Raw genomic sequence first — 20,149 nt, forward strand, 5'->3', positions numbered from 1 at the left:
GTATGTATTTTGTCTTGGTCTAGCGGCTTGTTCGCGTGCCATTGATACCGTATGCAAGTGTTTCCTGGTTTCGATTCTCGGTGGAGAAAACGTTGAATGCATTACGTTGATTCATATCGCATTTTAAACTGAAACTTTCGTTTAATATATAGCCTTAAAAATTATGTAAAATCAACTTAGTATAAATTCCAATTTTAGATATTAGCAATCAATATTATTGTATAAAAGAGTAGAGTAGTCCACCCGTATAACGCCTAAAAATCAAAATGCAATATTTTAGATATAACACAGTTCACAATCTAGTTCTTACCATCGCCACACTTGGCGCTACTAGTCTCAACAGTGTTTAAGAAAATTATATTTTTGAACAAATTATCCTCGACTCATTACACAGTTGAATGTCCCACGATTATGCCTTTCCGACTAAGAGAGAGACGATGATTAAAGCAAGTAAATTATGATGGAGGAATTGTTGGAATCAGAATGTGGGAGGAAACGGGAATAACCCGAGAAAACCCACGGACATGGTATTGTCCACTACGAACTTCCTTGGCCGAGGGTTGAACAAGAGACCACGCACTAGATATAAACATTCTACCACTGATCCACCGTGCCCTATAAAAACATTAATAAACGACTACTCACAACACGTAAATGAAGCCAATGACGTCGATTTCTATATAACTTTGGAATAGAGGGGAAGCTACATGATCAGATATGATCTGGAAGAAATTAATGAGAATTTTAAGATAATACGAGGATCCAAGCAAACTTTTTGGAGGCACAGTTCCTCTCAGCCACCCGCCCTGTAGGATTGGCGCCAACAGATGAAGTAAAAGAACTTATTCACCAGTATTACTAGAGTAACTGTCTCCACATGCCAATGCAGCATTAATTTTTATATTTACAAATCCTTACCTTTTCTCGATTTTGTCAAAAACTACACATATGGATTTACACTAGCCCATATCAATTTCCTCAGATCAGTGCTATCTACCGATTATTGTTTGTCTCATTTTTAGACATTGTTCCTTAGTCTATTACTTTAGAAATTTGAATATGGTTACTTTCTTACTCAATATATGAATCACAATGTCGGAAAAAAACGAAACTTTTTTAAATTAAACAAAACGAATTACGTATTTTACCAACTATAGTTCTTTTCATTCAAAATACATCCTTTTCGCATCAATACACCGCTGGACACGTTCAACCATAGAGTTTTGAATGTCCTCTTTCGGAATCGGCTTAACCTCTTAACTGGGTGAAGCGCGTTTAACCGTCACGGAGAATCTAACCTTTGTTGGGGCAACCGCTTTTTGGCGTCGCGAAGAGATCTTATCTTTTTCTAGCTGTTTAAGCCGCTGTTTCTAGAGTTTATCACGAACTCGTTTTCTATTAGAGGAACCAGCAGCAGAACTTGTAGAGGCAGCCATTTTTCTCGACAAATGACTAACAAGTTGCCCACTGAAAATATGCTCAATAGATGGCAGGAAAACCCAGAGGAAAATATGGTAAATGCATGGCAAGAAGTTTCCCCAAAATGCAACGCTCATACGCGGCATAAACAGCTAGAAAAAGAATAAGATCTTTTCGCGACGCCACAAAGCGGTTGCCCCAACAAAGGTTAGATTCTCCGTGACACTACGCAAAGCAACTACTGAAAATTGGCAAACTGACATGTTTGTGATTATGATGGTTGTAACTGTGAAATCTCTATTGGCTCATGCAGTGTTGCCAATTTGGGGGAAAAGTCGCTAAATCTAGGGGATTCGCATTCCAGGATAGCGACAAAAAATAATTTTTCCGATTAGCGACTTTTTTGGTGATTTTGGAATGACGATTTGGCGACTTATTTACAAATCTAGCGACTTTTTTACTGCGAACAACTTATCATAAAATAAGTACTATTAACTCGAATCAGTTCAGACATACGTTTATTTTACTTTTGCTTATTTGAATCAGTGCAGATGTTGACAAACTGGGAAAGTACATAACATTTATCTCTATATTCCCGCTTTGATTGCTGTTATCTCTTACATTCTAACAGGGACCAACTCCAGCTTTTAAAATCCTTTAGTTTGCAGAGCTTCCGTTTAGAAGCACAAACATTTCATTAACGATAGCAAACAGATTATCTGTAGATGCGTGAGTAGAAGTGAAGTGAGATTTTTTCTTGACCTTGAATTTTGTTCGTTTTTCTACACTTATTTTTGATTTCGTTAAAGCAAAATTGATCATAAAGTTATATATATATATATATATATATATATATATATATATATATATATATATATATATATATATATATATATATATATAGTGAAATTATTGTTAGTTATATATGATATATATGAGCAGAGTCGGATCTAGGATTTTCTGAGGGGGAGTGCACCAATAACTAGCAGTACGTTTGAATTCAGTTGGAATTTTTAAAATGCCTTTAGGCATCTGTAGTGTTAGTGAGGAAATGCCCTGGAAATGATAAGGTTAGGCTATTTGAGAATGCGTTTTCGATGCGTTACTCCCCGTAGCTAACGCGACCAAAGTGGCTATTCGGTAATTTTACTTCCTCCAGAGCTATAAATCATACTGCGAACCAGTCAGGGTTTCCAGGTCTATTTTTGCCAGGTCCAGGTCTATAATAGCAGAGTTCCAATACGCTGCACAAAGCATCTTCCAAGCAGCTGTTTCTTGCTAAAATCCCTTGCCTAGCAACACGTCTTTCCTTTTTTTTTCCCTTCCTTTTGAAATCTTTTAAACAGCAGGCGGTCTATTGTTCCGAAACGCACCAAATACGCTCGAGCTGACGTTTTCTCCGCGTTTTTATTGCTTTCGCGTTTGTGATTAGCCACCTATATTTAAATACACGGTCAGCGTATTACAAGCGTACGCATGAGTAATAAAAACGCGTGGCGAACGCTTATGATTAGCCACGGGCTAAGTGTCTGTTCTCGTTAAATGCTTTTCTTTCGACTTTTAGAAAACTGACTTAAACTATCGATTTTGCAAAACTTCCCTTTGTTTTAAGCCCAAACGGAAACATGACAGCAGATTTTTTTGGAAAGTGTTGCTATTTTCTTGTGCTACCTTCTCACTTTAGTTAGTGTATATTTACAACGAAGGGTGGGGGAGGTGCTTGTGTACCTTTACACCCCCTAAATCTGGCCCTGTATATGAGTCTTTCATATACGTTCTTTTAGCGTATATAGAATTATGGCTTGAATTGATCACGTATGATATATATATATATATATATATATATATATATATATATATATATATATATATATATATATATATATATATATATATATATAAGAGGCAAAACTCCACGAAAAATTTTTTAGCGACTTTTCACCCAAAATTGGAGTCATTTCATCTCCTATTTAGCGACTTTTTGTATCAACTTGTTGGCAACACTGGGCTCATGTGGGTTGTATTAGAGTAGGTTATATTAAAATAATATATAGTTAAAATTTAGTACTATTATTTGTTTCTAAGACTTTATAAAGCAATATTATAATATACATCTTCTATCTTAAATTAGGCTTAAAAAAGTCCCCAACAGGCTATTGGCCTGAGGTGAAAATTACTCGCTTAAGAGGTTAATAGCCCTCGTCATGTCATACTGGACGTGTATAACATTGTCATAAAATGTTCCTTTCATGGCCAATTTTAATTTTGGAAATAGGAAATAGTCACACGGCAATAAATCGGGCGAATACGAAGGATCTGCACAGATTTGTTTTTTTTTTTTTTTTTTTTTTAGCCAAACAGTTAGGAACTGCGACGGTTCTGTGACATGCATTTTCGTACAATACACAATTTGTCAAAAACTCATGGATCATGTCTTTCGTCGTATTTAATTCCTCCGCCATCCATTTCACATTGGAATTCGCATCGTGGGCGATCATTCCATGCACTTGTTTCGTCAACTCATCGCGATTTTTATTTTTCGGTCTGCCTGGCTTTGGTTCGTCTTCCAAGGACTCACCACCGTCCCGGAATCGCGTATACCACTCCAACACACGTGTACGAGATAAGCATTCATCACCATATACTGGTTTCATTTCCAATGTTTGTGTAAATCTTTTACATAGCTTGAACAAAATTTAATATTGGCTCTGAGCTCGTGTTTTCGTGACGATGTGATATCAGATACAATCACTTTTCTTGCTATAACTTGACATTCCGTTAATCAGTTCTCATGATTGTGGTCTTGTTTTGTTGAGCAGATATCCAGCTTTACGATGATAAGTTACTTTAATAGATGGAGCTAGTGGTTATCTGTGAAGAAAAGTAGTTTTGTTATTTTTCCGATATAGTGTGTATAGTTTCATTTTAAATACTTATTTCGTATTTGAAAAATGAAATAATCTTTACCCTATTTTATAAGCTAGAGTGTTGTTACGATAGAGAATTGTGAGTCTGACGGGTTTCATTCCTTTCATCAAAACCAACTCTTTCATGGGCACAAACACAATGTCTGGTTTCCATAGTTTGTCACTTTCAAACGGAGACACAAACGCCATCTCTGTGTGGTTGTAGACAGCTGGATTCAACATAAGACGATCGTCTTGCCAAACTGTTGTCAGGAAAGCATCTATAGTGATCTCCTGTGGAATTAAAGAAAATAAGCAAATAATAAAGATTTAAGATAGTGCACCAAATATGACTTCAAAACATAATAACTAGTATATCCGTAGACAAGATAGAATGCTTTGCAGCGTTTAGCAAGAATTCAGGAGAAAAATAAATTTGAGGAAGATGTAGAATCGTAATCCCAGAAACAGGCAGCAGCGTCAGTTTGGGATTTGGTTCAAGATTGGGAGAACTAGATTTTCTTATTTTATTTATTTATATAGATTTCTGAATATTACCAGGATCTAGGGCATTAAACACATTACATATAAGATGACGTCCATCAGTGAGCACAGTATCCGGAGAAGGGGGAAGGTAGGAAGGAGCCTAGAACTGTTCGTTAGATACTATCCCGGCATTTGTCTGATGTGAATGAGGAAAACCCAGTGGAAAAACCGGAGAACAGCCTCTACTCACTTCCATTCTACATCACGACTGAGAAAACTGTTTTCCCAGCGCCCCGTGTTTATCTAGTACAACACATAGGGCCATCTGTTACCAGAGGGTAATGTACTGGTGTTAGGCTTCCTTCTGCAGTATTCATTTTCAGTCCACATTTCCATATCCTTAACAATTACTAGGTAACCATGATGTATTTTGAGGGTTTGTCATAATGAGATGGGTTTTTGTAACATGTGCATGAATATATGATATGTCACGGGTTACTTGAGTATTCTTTCATGATTCCTAACAACAAAATATCCATTATATATACTCTTTCAGTTGTATAGGCCTATAAGCCATTTTTGATACACCCTTCGATAATCGAAATATTACTGGGGTCCCATGACGTATTTCCCAATCCTCGTATTTACGTAATTTTGTAATTCTCCTTGTTATTCTCTATTATGAAATCCTCTAATTTCTTAGTCTTTAATTTCTTGCACTTTCTCTCCTTAGTGACGTGTTGTGAGAGCCTGCAGAGAGTGTCTGATATCTGACAGAATGGCGTCGCTAATAAGAATCAATTGAAAATGTGTGAAAACGCAGTGGCGGCGTAAGGCAAACTGGAGCCTGGGGCCAATGAAGGAGATCGGAGCCCTTTCGCGAACAATCATAACATACACCTACCGACTTGGATCCCTCAGAATGTGGGACCCGGGGCAGTGACAGCGCTCGTCCCACCCTTACGCCGCCAATGCTTACACGTAATTCTCTGTTCTGCAAATTAAACTTTATATTACACTGTGAAACTTACAGGCTTAACTAATGATAGAAGGACGGACAGGAAAAGCTATCACTACCAAACTTAGCCAGCACGGTGACTTATTTTTCTTCAAAGAGGTAGGAACTTCTTTCAGCAATCATGACAAAATAAGCCAAGGGCCTCATTCTCCGGAAGTTGAATTCTGTATGGGTAAGACTACGGTCAGAATCACATGCAGGAAGAGGTCTTATGAATTTTTAGAGTTACAAACTACGTTGCTACTTAAAAACTGACCATTGCTACCTACAGGCACGTAGCCAAGGGGTGGGTCCGGGGGGTCCGGACCCCCCCCTTCGAGACCAGAAATAAAAAAAATTAAGGAAGGACGAAACAAAAAGAAACAACAAATAGGAAGAATCAGCGTTAAAAATAAAGATAAAAGTAAAGCTAAAATAAAAATAAATTTTTATCATCGCTTCCCTGTACTATCAAACATGTTATTTCAGAAACGTTTTTCTACTGCTCCTTTAACTTGTCATTTGGAACAGACAGTATTTGACTGATATTAAAAACAAAAAGTTATGTGGAAGAAAGTTACGTTAACATTTGATTTAGTAGAGAAAGGAGCGCAAGTATTGTAAAATATTTTACAATACATTATTGGATACGTACTTTTTAAAAAATAGTTGAGGTCATAATGAAAGGAAAATTTTTATATTTGGATGAACAGAAGAAGGAACGTAGATATTGTGATTTTTTAAAAACATATTTTTATAAATATTCTTTTATTCGAGATTTCTTCATAGGTTGTTACTAAAATACTTACTAAAATGCATGGGCGCCGATCCTGGGGGGCCGGCCCCCCAAGGGTCATGTGGGCCATATTGTTGTATTTATAAATATACAATATATTGGCATATTTGAATGCAATTTGTCTTAAAATCCTCATATATGCCTTCTGAATCTGAATGGACCCCCCGAAATTTACAGAGAAATCGGCGCCCTTGCTACTATGTCCTAATTTTAAAGTCTTAACAAACCAACATATGTTGCTAGTAAAATAGTTTAAATTGATCAAGCCCCTGGTGTGATAACCACAATATTTCATATCAAACTCCCCCCCCCCCCCATCACGAAATCCTGACTAAACGAACCAATATATGTTACCAGTAAAATAGTTTAGAATAATCGAACTCTGGTGTGATAACCACAGTATTTCATGTCTCGGACCCCCCCTATTACGAAATCCTGGCTACGTGCCTGCTACCTATAATGCGAAATTGCTGTCATCAAGCAAGAGAACTACTTAAGATCAACTGGGAAATCAACAGATTAAGCGAGATAAGAAGAAATGGATATAAGCTAATCATCCATGTATTACAGAGAATCAGAATGTGACAAGACTGGCAGTGCTGAAATTTTAAAGGACGAAAAACTGAAAAGCAATGTCTTGCAGGTAGACAATACATCTAGTCGAGTAGCAAGGCTAGTCATAAACTCCCCTGTATATATAGAAGGTACTCGAAAAATTTTCTTCTAACTTAGGCGCCAGTTCCGAAAACTACACACACAAAAAATACAAATCCAACTCCTACCTAGCTCTATATGTTTAAATTTAAATTATCAAAACACCAGTCTAGTATTTTCAGTCGCTATGACGACCTGGCACCCAGGAATCTCCGAATTCTGTGTATGGGAATAAAAGAGTGTCTATGTGGCACAAAATCAACAGAGCTTAGCCTTTGGGAGATGGGTTGCTCTCCACAGACCCGCCACTGATTGTTGAAATAATTTTATACAACTCGACATTCAGTGTAATAATTAAAGACCGGATTTTAAGGTGCAAAAATGTAGTAGGAAAAAGGGAATAAAAGGGGCTGAAAAATCATTCAAAAAGGTGAAAAAAAAGTGCTAATAGGGTATCTTTATTACGTGCTATAGTATACAGTTACAGGAACATTATTTATTCATTATACCAACAAATATCGTTAAAGTCTTGGCTTTAAACATTGGACATAAATTGCAAAATTGTTTTATTTAATCCCAAACTTGTACAACATTCAACATTCTTGTAATAAAATTGTGGTTAAAACCAACTAGGTATTTTAAAAATGAAAACTTTAATTTAGCAATATTGTGGCTTGAGAAACCGTCACATACTACTGGGTCTTCAGAAACTGGTTATACTTGATTATGCACATTTCTCTATTTTCAAATGTTAGTTTCTGTCGCTTGGAGCTCAGGAGATCCTTGTGTGTGGAGGAACTTCGCTCGAAATCAACGGAAACCAGTGGTACACAACTTGCAAGCGCATGGACAATAAGTTAAATTTACGTTGCAAGGGTTTTTATGTCCGGATTGTTTCGCAAATTCAGTTCAAATTTATCCCTAGCAAATCCGTCAAGATTGCATCTAAATTTATGAAATGTTATGTGCAAACTAGATTTAAAAAAATATATTGTTATGTCCAAATCAAAAGAAAAAGAGAGAGAAAAGGAACAATAAAGGTGCTGACGGCTAAAAGAAGTAACAAAAAGGGAAATTTTATGAATCTAGCAAAAAAAAAAAAAGGTGCAACATTCACGAAAAAGGCGCAACAAAGTGCGTTCATTTCAGTTCGTTTTATGCCCGGAAATACATATTTTGAACTTTGGTTGTTATAACAACTACATTTCTAGAAAAGGTGGTTCACCTTAAAATCCTCTCTCTAGGAATAGTGTAGGTTATTGTATTTCTCTTTTTTTCAATAGTTAAATTAAGAGGCCAAAGTGAGCGGAAAAACAATGATGGTAACTGCGCCATACCTCCATAATATCACGGCTACTGTTTATCACTTAGAATTTTGTGTTTTTAAACAACGGTAAAAGACAATGTCTTTATGGATTGCAATTCTGTATGCTATTTGAGGAAACGAAATGGATTATTAAAAGCACGATGAATTCTTTAAGAACAACCATTTTTAGGGAGTCTTAAGGGTCTTAAAGGATGTACCATGAAAAATCAATAAAACATTTGGAACGTCTTTAAAGCAAAAGATAAAAAAAAAAAAAAAACGAAAAGGAACCTCTACAGGCAGCAAACCACAAAGAGATACAAAAAGAGAAAAGTGAGGGATACTAAAAGCAGAAAAAAAAGAAAAGAAAAAAGAAAGAAAGAAAGAAAAGAAAAGTTCCACTGTAGGAAAAAAAAAAGATTTTGCGGATCCTTTTATTTTAGCCTGGTGGCCGAAACTTCAAGGCTAATATCAATACACTTTCGTCTTGTGAACATTTCTAACAAGCTGTCAAGAGCTGTTGACCTGAATTTTTCTCTCTGTGAAGGAACCATCTTGGAAATACACACACACAAAGCTAAAGTACTATTTCCAATGGCAACTGGTGGCTTTTGAGGAAGATTGGGTATTTCACAAAGTTCTAACAAAGAGGAATACCCAGGAATAACTGCGAAAGCTTTCTTGGGAGGTCAAAGGTCTGCCTTTCTTATCCACTTCGCCGTAAACTCTAAAGCACTTCTCGAAATAGAACTGAAATCACCAGTTGAGCAAAGTAATCAAACGGGAAATTGAAATAAATCTGATACTTTATTTTTAAAAAATAAGTTTTCTAGTAAAATTCTAAAGAAATCATAGATGAAGATAAATAATTGTGGTAAAAGCTACGTTATTTACTTAAAGAGTAAAATATCTGAAGTTTATATTTCGATCTTTTGAATTCCCACAGAATGTGGATACTTAAGTTCCTTTCTATGCTGCTTACTAGTACGTACTTTCCTTTTACTAGTACGTAGTAAAAGAACTTCGTCGTGGCCGCGAAGTAAGCGTACACGCCTTCGGCACGGAGGACCTGGCTTCAATTATCGGTGAGACTTCATTTAGTCCAGATTACACGTTTAGCTCTAGGTTAACGTTTTATATAACCTTGGTGCTGGAAGATACGCTATAATCCAATCCAAAAAAAAAAAAAAAACTAATAATAAGATAGGATTAGAACGTATGCTTCGATTGATTATTCAACATTTTCTGAGAGCAGGGGCGGATCCAGGACGGACTTCTGGTGGGGGCGGTGGGTTGTAATTCTGCTACTTAGAGATACTTTTAAGAGTCCCAAACTCTGGGATGGGTTTTATTTATATATAAAATTAAAAAGGAAACTTTCCTCTTCTAGGGGGCATCGCCCCGATAGTCCCCCTGGATCCGCCACTGGCTGAGGGTTATATGGACGATTAATTTTTTAATGATGGAAGCTGCTTTAAAGAAAAGACAGGAACCAGATCTCGATAAGTCAATCTAACTAATTATAGCCTGTGGATCCCGGAAGTTCAATGCAACGTTTACAAAAAGATCTCCATTGAATTCTGGCCTTAGCCAACTGGATCCAGTTTCTACATAGTATTCCACGAGATCCATCTTAATATTGAGTTGAGTTGAATTTGAGTTTAACGTCCCTTTCAGCAGCGAGGCTATATGAGAACTGAACCTACTGATTAACGTGGAATCCGAACCACATGAGCTCCCGCCGAGAATCGAACCCGGGTCTCCCACGCCAAAGGCGAGTATGCTGACCGCTTAGCCACGAATCAATTTTAATATTCTCCTCCCATATGCGCCTAGGTCTTCCTAATGGTCGTTTTGCAATTGGACTTCCAGTTAAAACTTTAAAAGCGTTTATACCTTCTTCCATTCTGGCTACATGACCCTCCCATCTGAACCTCTTACACTTGATGACCTTAACAATAGTTGCTAAAAGGTACAAAGTTTACAGTCCCTCACTATGAAGTTTTCGCCATTCCCGTTCCTCTTGGATCTGAATATTCGTCTCAAGATTTAATTCTCAAATACTTGCAGTCTGTGTTCTTCCCTCAGACTAAGCGACCATGTTTCGCAACCATACGGTACAACAGGCGTGATTATCGTTTTATATATTTTAAGTTTCCAATTCCTCCTCAGAATTCCATAAAAACATAAATTTCAAGTTTTTAGTCGATGTTTAATTTCTTCGTGGATGTGATTTTTGTCTGTTAATATTAATCCTAGATATTTGAAAGCATCCACTTTGTCGAAAGTATTATTTGATATTTTAACATCCATAATTTGCAGTATTACAATCTCGGTAAACCTCCATGTACTTAATTTTCTCTGTACTTACTTCTGAACAGGTAAGTCTATCTGTTAACAGAAATAATCTGAACTTCATTGAACTGCCAGCAGATGGCAGTGGAAGTTCTAGTGATAAAGGGAACAGCTGGTCTGGTTTATCAGCAAGGGGATGTGAGTCAGATGTACATCACACAATGCTTAGTCAAAGATAAAAACTGGAAGAGATATATTTGTACAACTGCCGGTCTGATGAAAGAATTAAAACCGATGTTGAATCTATTCCTGTAACACTAAATTCATATCAAAGAAATCGTTTCTCACTACTTATACTACTACCATTTTGCTCTATGCATATTAATATTCAAACCGGGAGTGCCAGCAGGTGTCTACTATTTCCGGTTTGAATATGGGGAGTATTGGCGTCGAATGTGAACTTCTTGAGACAGTAAATAGATATTTAAGAAAAACATGCTACAATATCTGTTGTTGTTTTTGCACTATGGGTATCAGTTTTGAAAACAAAAATTGTAAATGTGTACCATTTTCGGTTTCAGTCTTTGAAATACAAAATCCGTATCGCTAAAAGGTATCGAAAACATGTTTTCGCTAAGATTTTTGACCATTTCTTCTCTATTAACATTGAAACCGGAAATAGTAAATTTCTACCACGTCGGGATAAAATAGAGAGATAAGAATGGGGATAGAACCAGTGACGACGCCAGCTTTATTTTCTTTGGGAGAAGTAAACGGAGGGGCAGACATTTTGGGAGGCAGTTACTTTCCTGTATACCAAAAAAATATTTTCATATTGCTTGACTTGCATTAAAATACACTATGTCTGGAAGGGAACTGGTGGAGGTTGGGGGAGGAAAACAGTAGCCGCCTTCTTCCCCTGGCTTGGTCACTGGATAAACTTATTCTAGGGACGCTGAATTAATACCAGAAAATCATTCTAGCTATCTCACTGTTTTTGCTCTCATATCTGTTGAAAGATGGACGGACATAGCTGTTCCATGGGACTTTCATTATCTACGCTTATACTGATCACACGGAGTCATGAAGCTTGACCTAGTTCTACCAATTTCGCCACCCAATAGAACGCAAAGGTATGTTTCGGTCGTCAATTCCCATCCAAGAATTTTTGTCAGTGTCGTTTCTCGCTCTATACTGAGAACATCTCCTCAGGGTATAGTGTTGTCGGATTGCTACTAAATTTTTGTTGTTATTGTTGTTGTCGCTGTGTTATATTTTTGTTATTACTATTGTTATCATTTAATTCGAATAATTGTTGGTGGTCATGTTATAGTTCTTTATGTCCTAGTTTTTTGTCACTTGTTCACCATGTCTTCTTTTCTATGTTTGGCAACATTGTTGATGTACTCCAGTTGTTTCAAGTTTTCGCAAGTGTGCGTTTGGAAGGCAACTACACGAATCGTGTCGAATTCTTCCGATGAATCACACGTGAGGCAAAACCTGTTCTATGATTGATGTAGATCCCAGGCTTCACGAGTTCTCGCGGTCACTATAGTTGCTTGATTGGGTTTGTTTCAGCACCGAGGCTATATGAAAAATGAACCTACAGATTAATGGAAGAATCCTAGTTAGATGGTCGGTGTAAAAGTTTATGCCGTTCTTCATCTGTTAGGCAATAAAGAATCGTGAAGTCTCGTTTCTCGTTATTCAATTGGTTTTCTTCACTTTGGTGTTTGATTGTTATGAACAAGAGTTTGTATGTTGTAAATAGCTTGTTTTGATCATTTTCAAGGCTAATCAATATGGAGTGACAAATAGAGAAAACTGAACACTTGCGACACATTTTACTCTTCGAGTTTAATCAATGCTTACATGTAGGAAAATTCGAAAAACTGAAATGAAATCTTTGTTTTACGTCCCACGATTATGCCGATTAGGCTAAAGGAGACGGTAATGATGAGAGATAAGTGAAATGGTGGAATGAAGAAATTGGGAGGTAAAGGGAGAACCCCGAGTAAACCCACGAGCACAGTGTTTGTCCACCACCAAGTCCACACGGCGCTGGCTGGGATCGAACCAGGGACACCAAGCACGGGAGGTGAACGCTCCACCGCTGACCCACCGCGCCCCCTAAAAAAATTGGACTTGTGTGCTGAATCACGTTCTGGAAGACCTTTTCATTTCGATGAAAACCGCCTAAATCAGTTGGTTCGATAATTCTCGCCAAACAACGCGGGAATTGGCAAAAATTATGGAATGCGATTACACAATATTTGCATTTATTGGGCAGGATGCAGAGATTGGGCACATGAGTATCACACGTGTTAAGCAACACCATCAAAAATCAGCTAATAACCGTATGTTCGTTTTGCTGGGCAGTTACCGTTTCGCTAGTCACAAGCACAAACAATTTCTTGGGAACATTCTACGGGTGACTAGAAATGCTGCCTGTATACGAATTAAAGAAGACAAAAGAATGGCTCACCCCATCAAAATAAAAGCAACACCCTGTGCGAAAGATGGTGCACATCCTCAAAAAATCATGTGTGTTTAGTGGAATCAAAGGGCGCGAACTTGTGCACCAACCCAATGCATGAGATTCCATCGGATATCGAACCGAGTTTTTCGCTTCGAAGGCGCACACGCTAACCACGTAGCCACGAGGGAGTTCACCATTACTCATTAACGTATACGATACTTGTCAAGTCTGAAAATCCGAGACAAATAATAACTAACTAATGAAATCTACGGCTTATGGAACCTGGAGGTTCACAAAAACTCTCCACTTCTATTCTTAACCAAATGGATCCAGTTTCTAGTTTGTATTCCTATTTCTGTGAGATCCATCTTAATAATGTCCTAGTATCTGCTCCTAGATCTTCCTAATGGACGTTTTTTCCATTGGACTTCCAATTAGAACATTGAAAGCATTTCTACTTTCTTCCATTCCGGCTACATGACCTGCCCACTTGAGCCTCCTAGACTTGATGACTAACAATATTTGTTAAACTGTATGCATTATGCATTTCCTCGTTATGAAGTTTACGCCATTGCCAATTCCCATTCCTCTTGGGTCCGAATATTCGTCGCAGGATCTTGTTCTCCAATACTTTCAGTCTATGCTCTTCCCTCAGAGTAAGTGACCATGTTTCACAATCATACAGAAAAACAGTCATGATTATCCTTTTATATATTTTAAGCTTCGAATTTCTCGATCGCGACAACAAGAGATTTTGAATTAAATAAAAACACGAATTCCTTGGTTTTAGACGACTTATAATTTCTTCGTAAATACGGTTTTGATCTGTTAATACTAATCGTAGATATTTGAAAGTATCCACTTTATCGAAAGCATTATTTGATATTTTAACGCATCCATAATTTGCAGTATTACGATCCCGACTATCTTCCATGTATTTAGTTTTCTTCCCATTTACTTCTAAACCCATGTCCCTACAGGCGTTTAATAAGGCCTTAGCATTTATTTCTATTGTTCTTGTATCATGATTTTTTTAAAAATATATATGTTCGAAGTTCAGTAAAAGAAAGAAAAGAAGAAAATAAATTAATAATATGGCTTCAGCTTTTGGAATATTAAAAACAAATATCATTTTATAAGAAATGAAAAGGCATATTTCGTGGAAAGAGACAATACTAATTACGATATAAGTATTGAATAAAATATTACAATCTATTCATTGCTTTATACCTTTCTTCTGTTCCTTCTCATAAGATAATCCTCTTACCTGTCATGGATACGCCAAATTAGAAAAGACAAAAAGAACTAATATGAAACAATCGAGGGAATTCTCTGTTCCTTATACGTTATGCGGATTATTTAGAATTTAAAATGCAATTAGCATTTAGGTCATTCGTGAAAGTAAAATTGTGATTTTCATTTGGAAAAGTTCACAATTTCTCCATGTGGAAGTAAGGCTTCACATATGACCTTTTACCTGCAAAATCAATGTGAAGGCACTATATATGATATGAGTTAAATTGAATTCACACAATTTGTACCAGACTTGGTATGGGGGTTGACCATTACTTATTATACAAGCTAGTAAAATACACTGTATCAAAAATGATTAACCCAAGTTTAGAGGTGTAATGCTCTGCAATCACGAGTCGACCTTAATGGGCATGTAGGTAACTCAAAAGGGAACGTATATAGTTCTTAATGACCTACACTAGATGTCTCTCCGAGTGCAGTAACAGCCGAATAACTGGCGCTGAATTTTCATTGCTTTGACATGTAAACGATTTTGTTAAGTAATAGAGAAAAATTTCTTGTTTGAAATGGTGACTCCGCTACAGAAAGCCTTCTTTTCTCTGGAATTGCATAAGACTAACTCCATAACTGCAATGAAGCATGCATTTAGACGAAGTTTTATGATTAATTCGCTCACAGCTAAGAAGATTGTTTTTTTGGTACCAACGACTCTTGAAAACAGACCGTACTGAAAACAGGCTTAGCACCTTCATCGAGATGCTGGAAAACTAACTTCTACCACATCTTAATGAAGATGTCAACGATTTAATTTTCTTGCAAGACGGAGCATCAGTACATTGATAGCAGCAGTAGCTTCGATAGTTTTTAAATAACATCCTCCTCAATGTTGGATAGATCATACGGGGCTCGAAGACTTAGAACTCGTGGAATCTAAGGTTCACACACATAAGATTGTATGACTTTCGATTCTTGAATTATGTGAAAGACTATGTTCATGAGCTTCCATTATGAACTGATACGGATTACGTCAGAAACACAATCATAGCGGCAGTGAATTCAGTGAAAAAAAAAGTCTTCGGAGAGTTTGTGAAGAATTCAGCTATTCCCTCGATGTTGCCGTTCGGCAGATGGAGGACATATAGAGCACTTACTATATAGTGAGCCAAACTTGACTGCTCACTAAACTATTGTAACTTGTATAATTATGTTATTTGATTTGCATGACAAAAAGTTTTGAAATTGGATCCATCTTTCTGATACAATATACTTTATGATATACAGACCTTTATCTCCTAAAAGCTGATTCACACGTGGGATGTTGTGCTCTCCTTCCATGCTCCATCCGAGTGATATTCACCATTCACACATCCCATTCCGTGCCGTGCCGTCCTGTTACTGCTTCCTACACCATTTCTCAAGATGGATTGCAAGAAGAAAGATTTTGTTCGTGTGATTCGTGTGTTCCGAAGAAAGCCGAAGTATCGCGGTCGACGAGCCACGACCGGGATGGTTTCTCTAGAAGGCAGTCTGTCAAAACACGACATGTACTTCGTGGACCACAGTACGGACGGGACACGGCATGGGAACGGCACACTATGTGTGAATTAACTTTGTTATACGCAAAATAATATTCTAATGAAGTTTGTTTTTTTTTTACGTAGAAACTGTTACTAGCCTTTACTTGGCCACTTACAGAAGAAGATAGTATAGTAACCAGTATACTGTGGCCTCATTTATCCTGAGTTTGCCTACGTAATCCCTTTTACAGAGGCTGAACATAATCTATCAGCCACTTTGGAAGAAGAGTAGAACGATAAATAAATTCAGTCATTACTGGATTTGAACTCAGGTCTTCGGCTGCTGGTAAACTTCTTTATTGATTATGCTTCTGCGGTTTTATTATTCCTTGTGACAAAGTGACTCCTGAGAGAAATCACATCGGTAAAAATTTACACATTTGAACGCTACAAGCAGTGATGCTATCCCGTGGGAAAATCTCATTTTGTGGGATTTTTTGACATTAGTTTCTCCAGAAAAAAAAGGAAATTTTTGTAGAAATTGGCAGCATATATGGGATTTTGCATACATTTATGCAATCGACGCCAATACGCTTCTCTATGGGCGGGGATTAAATTAATGGGACTTCAATAAACGCAAAACCAGTGTTAATTGTCAAATTTTGTTATTGTCAAATGTATGCTAATATGGAAGTGATTTATACAGTGACTTGAGAATCTCAAAATAATAATAATAATAACCACCATGAAACTTGTTAACATGGTATTTTAGAAAATACCAAACGGAAAACAGCCGTCTTCCAAAACTTTCCACACGAAATTACTGGACAAAGAAGCTTGTCTTATCGAGTTTTGGTTACTTTCCATCGAAGATTACGACGATACAAGTGCATGATGCGAATACTAATTTCTAATAGCAAAATGTGCTTGAGACTTTTCGTCAACATTTTTAAATCTCTCTTTCTTAGTTACTTATCCATAAATTGTGTGATCAAGATAGAAAATCTGAATTCACTCGTATATTCAAGAAAGTGAGTGACATAGAGTGTAGCATCAATTTTGATATTTTATAAATTTTGAATTTTATAAATTTTGAATATTTTGTAGAACGTGAGAAATTCAAGAACAAAATGGAAACCTTTGTCTCTCGACATGGGATTTTAAACGTTTCAGGTTGACATTACTGGCTACAGGCTAAGGAAAGAAGACTTAATACATTATTCTTGTAAACAATTAGTCGTCCACCTCAAGAGATAGCACTGACTAAAAATGATAACATCATACTCTCTGGAATAGGGTTAGCAGTGGAATATAAAGAGGGAGAAAGTGTTCCCAGTAAAACTATGATAGAGCAAGGAAAGTTGTAAAGAATAAACTGATTCTTGCCTATAATTAGGGGTAAAAGTGTGGGTGAATGCGGGGTATGCCGTCCCCCACCTCGAAAAAGTATCTACGGCGTTCCCCCAGTTCCTAAAACATTACAATGGGCAAAGATAGGCAGGGGGAACGGCGTGAAGTCATGCCGCTATTTATCGCCCCCCCCCCACCTTTTCAGATCCACTTTTAATTCTGCCTATAATAATAATTGAGCTGTAAATTTATTTACTGTTCTCCCAATAATTGAGAAGTTTTGCTTAATCTTTATATCATACTTATGTTTGGTTAATTTTCACTTATTAGCAATTACACAAAAGTTTAGAAGAAACCTTATCCAAATTTTTTACCTGTTTGGAACTACAGAAACGAAATAGAAAGGATTAGAAGAAAAGTGTGTCCAAATTTTTACTTATTAGGAACTACACACACACACACAAAAGAAAGGATTCCAAGAAAAAAAAATATCAAAATTTTTACAATGTCTAACTTAGAAAAGGAGTTTATAAAATATATTTTCATGAAAAGTTATCACGTATTTTATTTCTGTAACAAGCTCTTTCATAATATTATATTATTAATTCACACATTAATCTGACAACTTCATTTGTCTCTTTGTACTTACCCCTTCCATTTCGTTCACTTCAAGATCACGTAGCACTTCCAATTTCATTAATACTTGAACCGGGGTTCCTAAAAGAGAGAGAGAGAAACAAAGCATTAAATTAGCAAAACAAAGACAAATACTAAAAAATCACAATATTAAATATTACCGTGTCACGAAAAAAAAATCCTCAAAGATGAAATGTAAATTAAAAGATAGAAATCACGAAACTGAAAAAGATGATATAGGAGTGTCATGTCTAGTTTTCGAAAAAAAAAATCGATTTTTTTGAAAACCTAAAACTTGGTTCTGTACGACAACCATGCTAGCAACTAAGGTGAAAGTATCGAAGTTTTTCACTATTAGTTTTTCATCGTGACAGCGACAAGATAACAGTACAAAGTATGGTTGATGAAAAATAGCTCAAAATAACTATGTATTACTAATGAAACTTCATAAAGAGGAACTACATAATTTATACGGTTTACTGAACATTGTTACAGTCATTAAGTCTTTGAGGCTCAGGTGGGCAGGATATGTAGCCAGAATGGAAGAAAGTAGGAACGCTTTCAAAGTTTTAACTGGAAGTTCAATCGGAAAACGACCATTAGGAAGACCTAAGCGCAGATGGGAGGACAGTATTAAGATGGCCCTCACAGAAATAAGGATACAAAGTAGAAACTGGATCCAATTGGCTAAGGATAGAAGTCAGTGGAGAGCTTTTGTGAACGAGGCATTGAACCTCCGGGTTCCATTGGCCATAGAGTTAATTAGTCAGTTATTTACTTTTAAAGTTTAATATTGTTCAGAAAAGATGAGACATGCAGGTTGACCCAAAATTATGTATATCATGTTTCAAAGACTGCAGTAAAGAAACTAGCAACGTAACTTGAACATAAAACTGAACATAAACATATTACTCCGATAACTTTCCTTACAAAAATTTTAATCTCTGTTTTCTGTGACATGGTCCACCATACATCATTAAAATCGATACATACCTAAAGACGAAGAGCAACGTTATCACAAACAGCTTGACAGATCCATACTGGTATCCTGTTTAACTCTTCTGTGATAGCTTCCCGTAGTTCAAACAAATTGCATATGTGATGTTGATACAATTTGTCCTTTAAAACATCCCGTAAGAAAAAGTCTGTGGTGCAAATCGGGAGATCGAGTTTCCACAGACCAACATCGACCAATCCAGCGGTTCGGCAATGTTTCGTTTATCCTGTCTGGCATACAAGGTGCGTTCACAATATTTCAAGACTTGTCTCAGAATAACAAATGTATTACACACTTTTGTACAGCAAACTGAAAGTCTTCGAAATATGACCCTTGGGTATCAACACACCGCTGCCAGCGTGTTTTCCATTGTTCATAGGCTCCCTGAAAGACATCGCGCGCAAGGCTGTGAAGAGACCTCGTCGAAGTCGCGTGGAGCGATGGAATCGTGTGGAATTGCTTCCCTTTCAGGTCTTGGCCGCACTGTCGCATCCACCCTACAGCCCTGACCTCGCTCCCAGTGATTTTGCTTTGTTCCCCCGAACCAAGAAAGACCTGAAAGGGGAACGATTCCACACGATTCCAGCGCTCCACACGACTTCGACGAGGTCTCTTTACAGCAGCCCTGCCCACGGCGAGCAGATAGTGGAAACTCTCCTCGTGAACGCTCACGAGCATTCTACGAGCAAATACCATTGTTCGTGCTTCGTGGATCTTCGGGTTTTGTCCTTAGAGGAGCGGAAGTGTTGTCAACCTTGGCGGTAATCACTAGCTTACCAAAAAAAAAAAGTATGTATGGTAACTGATTGCCATTTAGTGTAAAGTGTTTTTACAATGTGGTAACCGTTAACTATAGACAATACAAACTTGTAACAGCAATCAAATGATAAACTATGTACGTTCCTTTCCTTCTTTTTTCTTTCCTTTTGTTAAAGAGGGATGTGGGTTTGTTATATCCGAGTGTGGGTTTGTTATATTATGTTGTTTCGCTTTTTAGGAAAAGAGATAATCTGTTGATAAGAAAAAACTGTAGCACTTGTTTGTAATTATCTAAGTA

The 20,149-nt window shown here is 37.0% G+C and overlaps 1 protein-coding gene across 1 annotated transcript in view; it reads right to left on the bottom strand.

Moving 5' to 3' along the window:
- Positions 1-19,487, bottom strand: part of LOC145681730 (glycine receptor subunit beta-type 4-like) — a 73,311-nt gene extending 53,824 nt beyond the window's left edge. Inside the window, exons 1-3 of the mRNA XM_081753340.1 lie at positions 19,388-19,487; positions 18,109-18,176; positions 4,387-4,619 (exon numbers count right to left, since the gene is read on the bottom strand). Of these exons, the coding sequence (XP_081609466.1) occupies positions 4,387-4,619; positions 18,109-18,176; positions 19,388-19,487 (401 nt within the window). The remainder of the gene's footprint in view (positions 1-4,386; positions 4,620-18,108; positions 18,177-19,387) is intronic.
- Between the last annotated feature and the right edge of the window lie 662 nt (positions 19,488-20,149).

The sequence above is a fragment of the Thermobia domestica genome, chromosome 3, assembly GCF_964235325.1.
Source record: "Thermobia domestica chromosome 3, izTheDome1.hap1.1, whole genome shotgun sequence".
NCBI lineage: Eukaryota > Metazoa > Arthropoda > Insecta > Zygentoma > Lepismatidae > Thermobia > Thermobia domestica.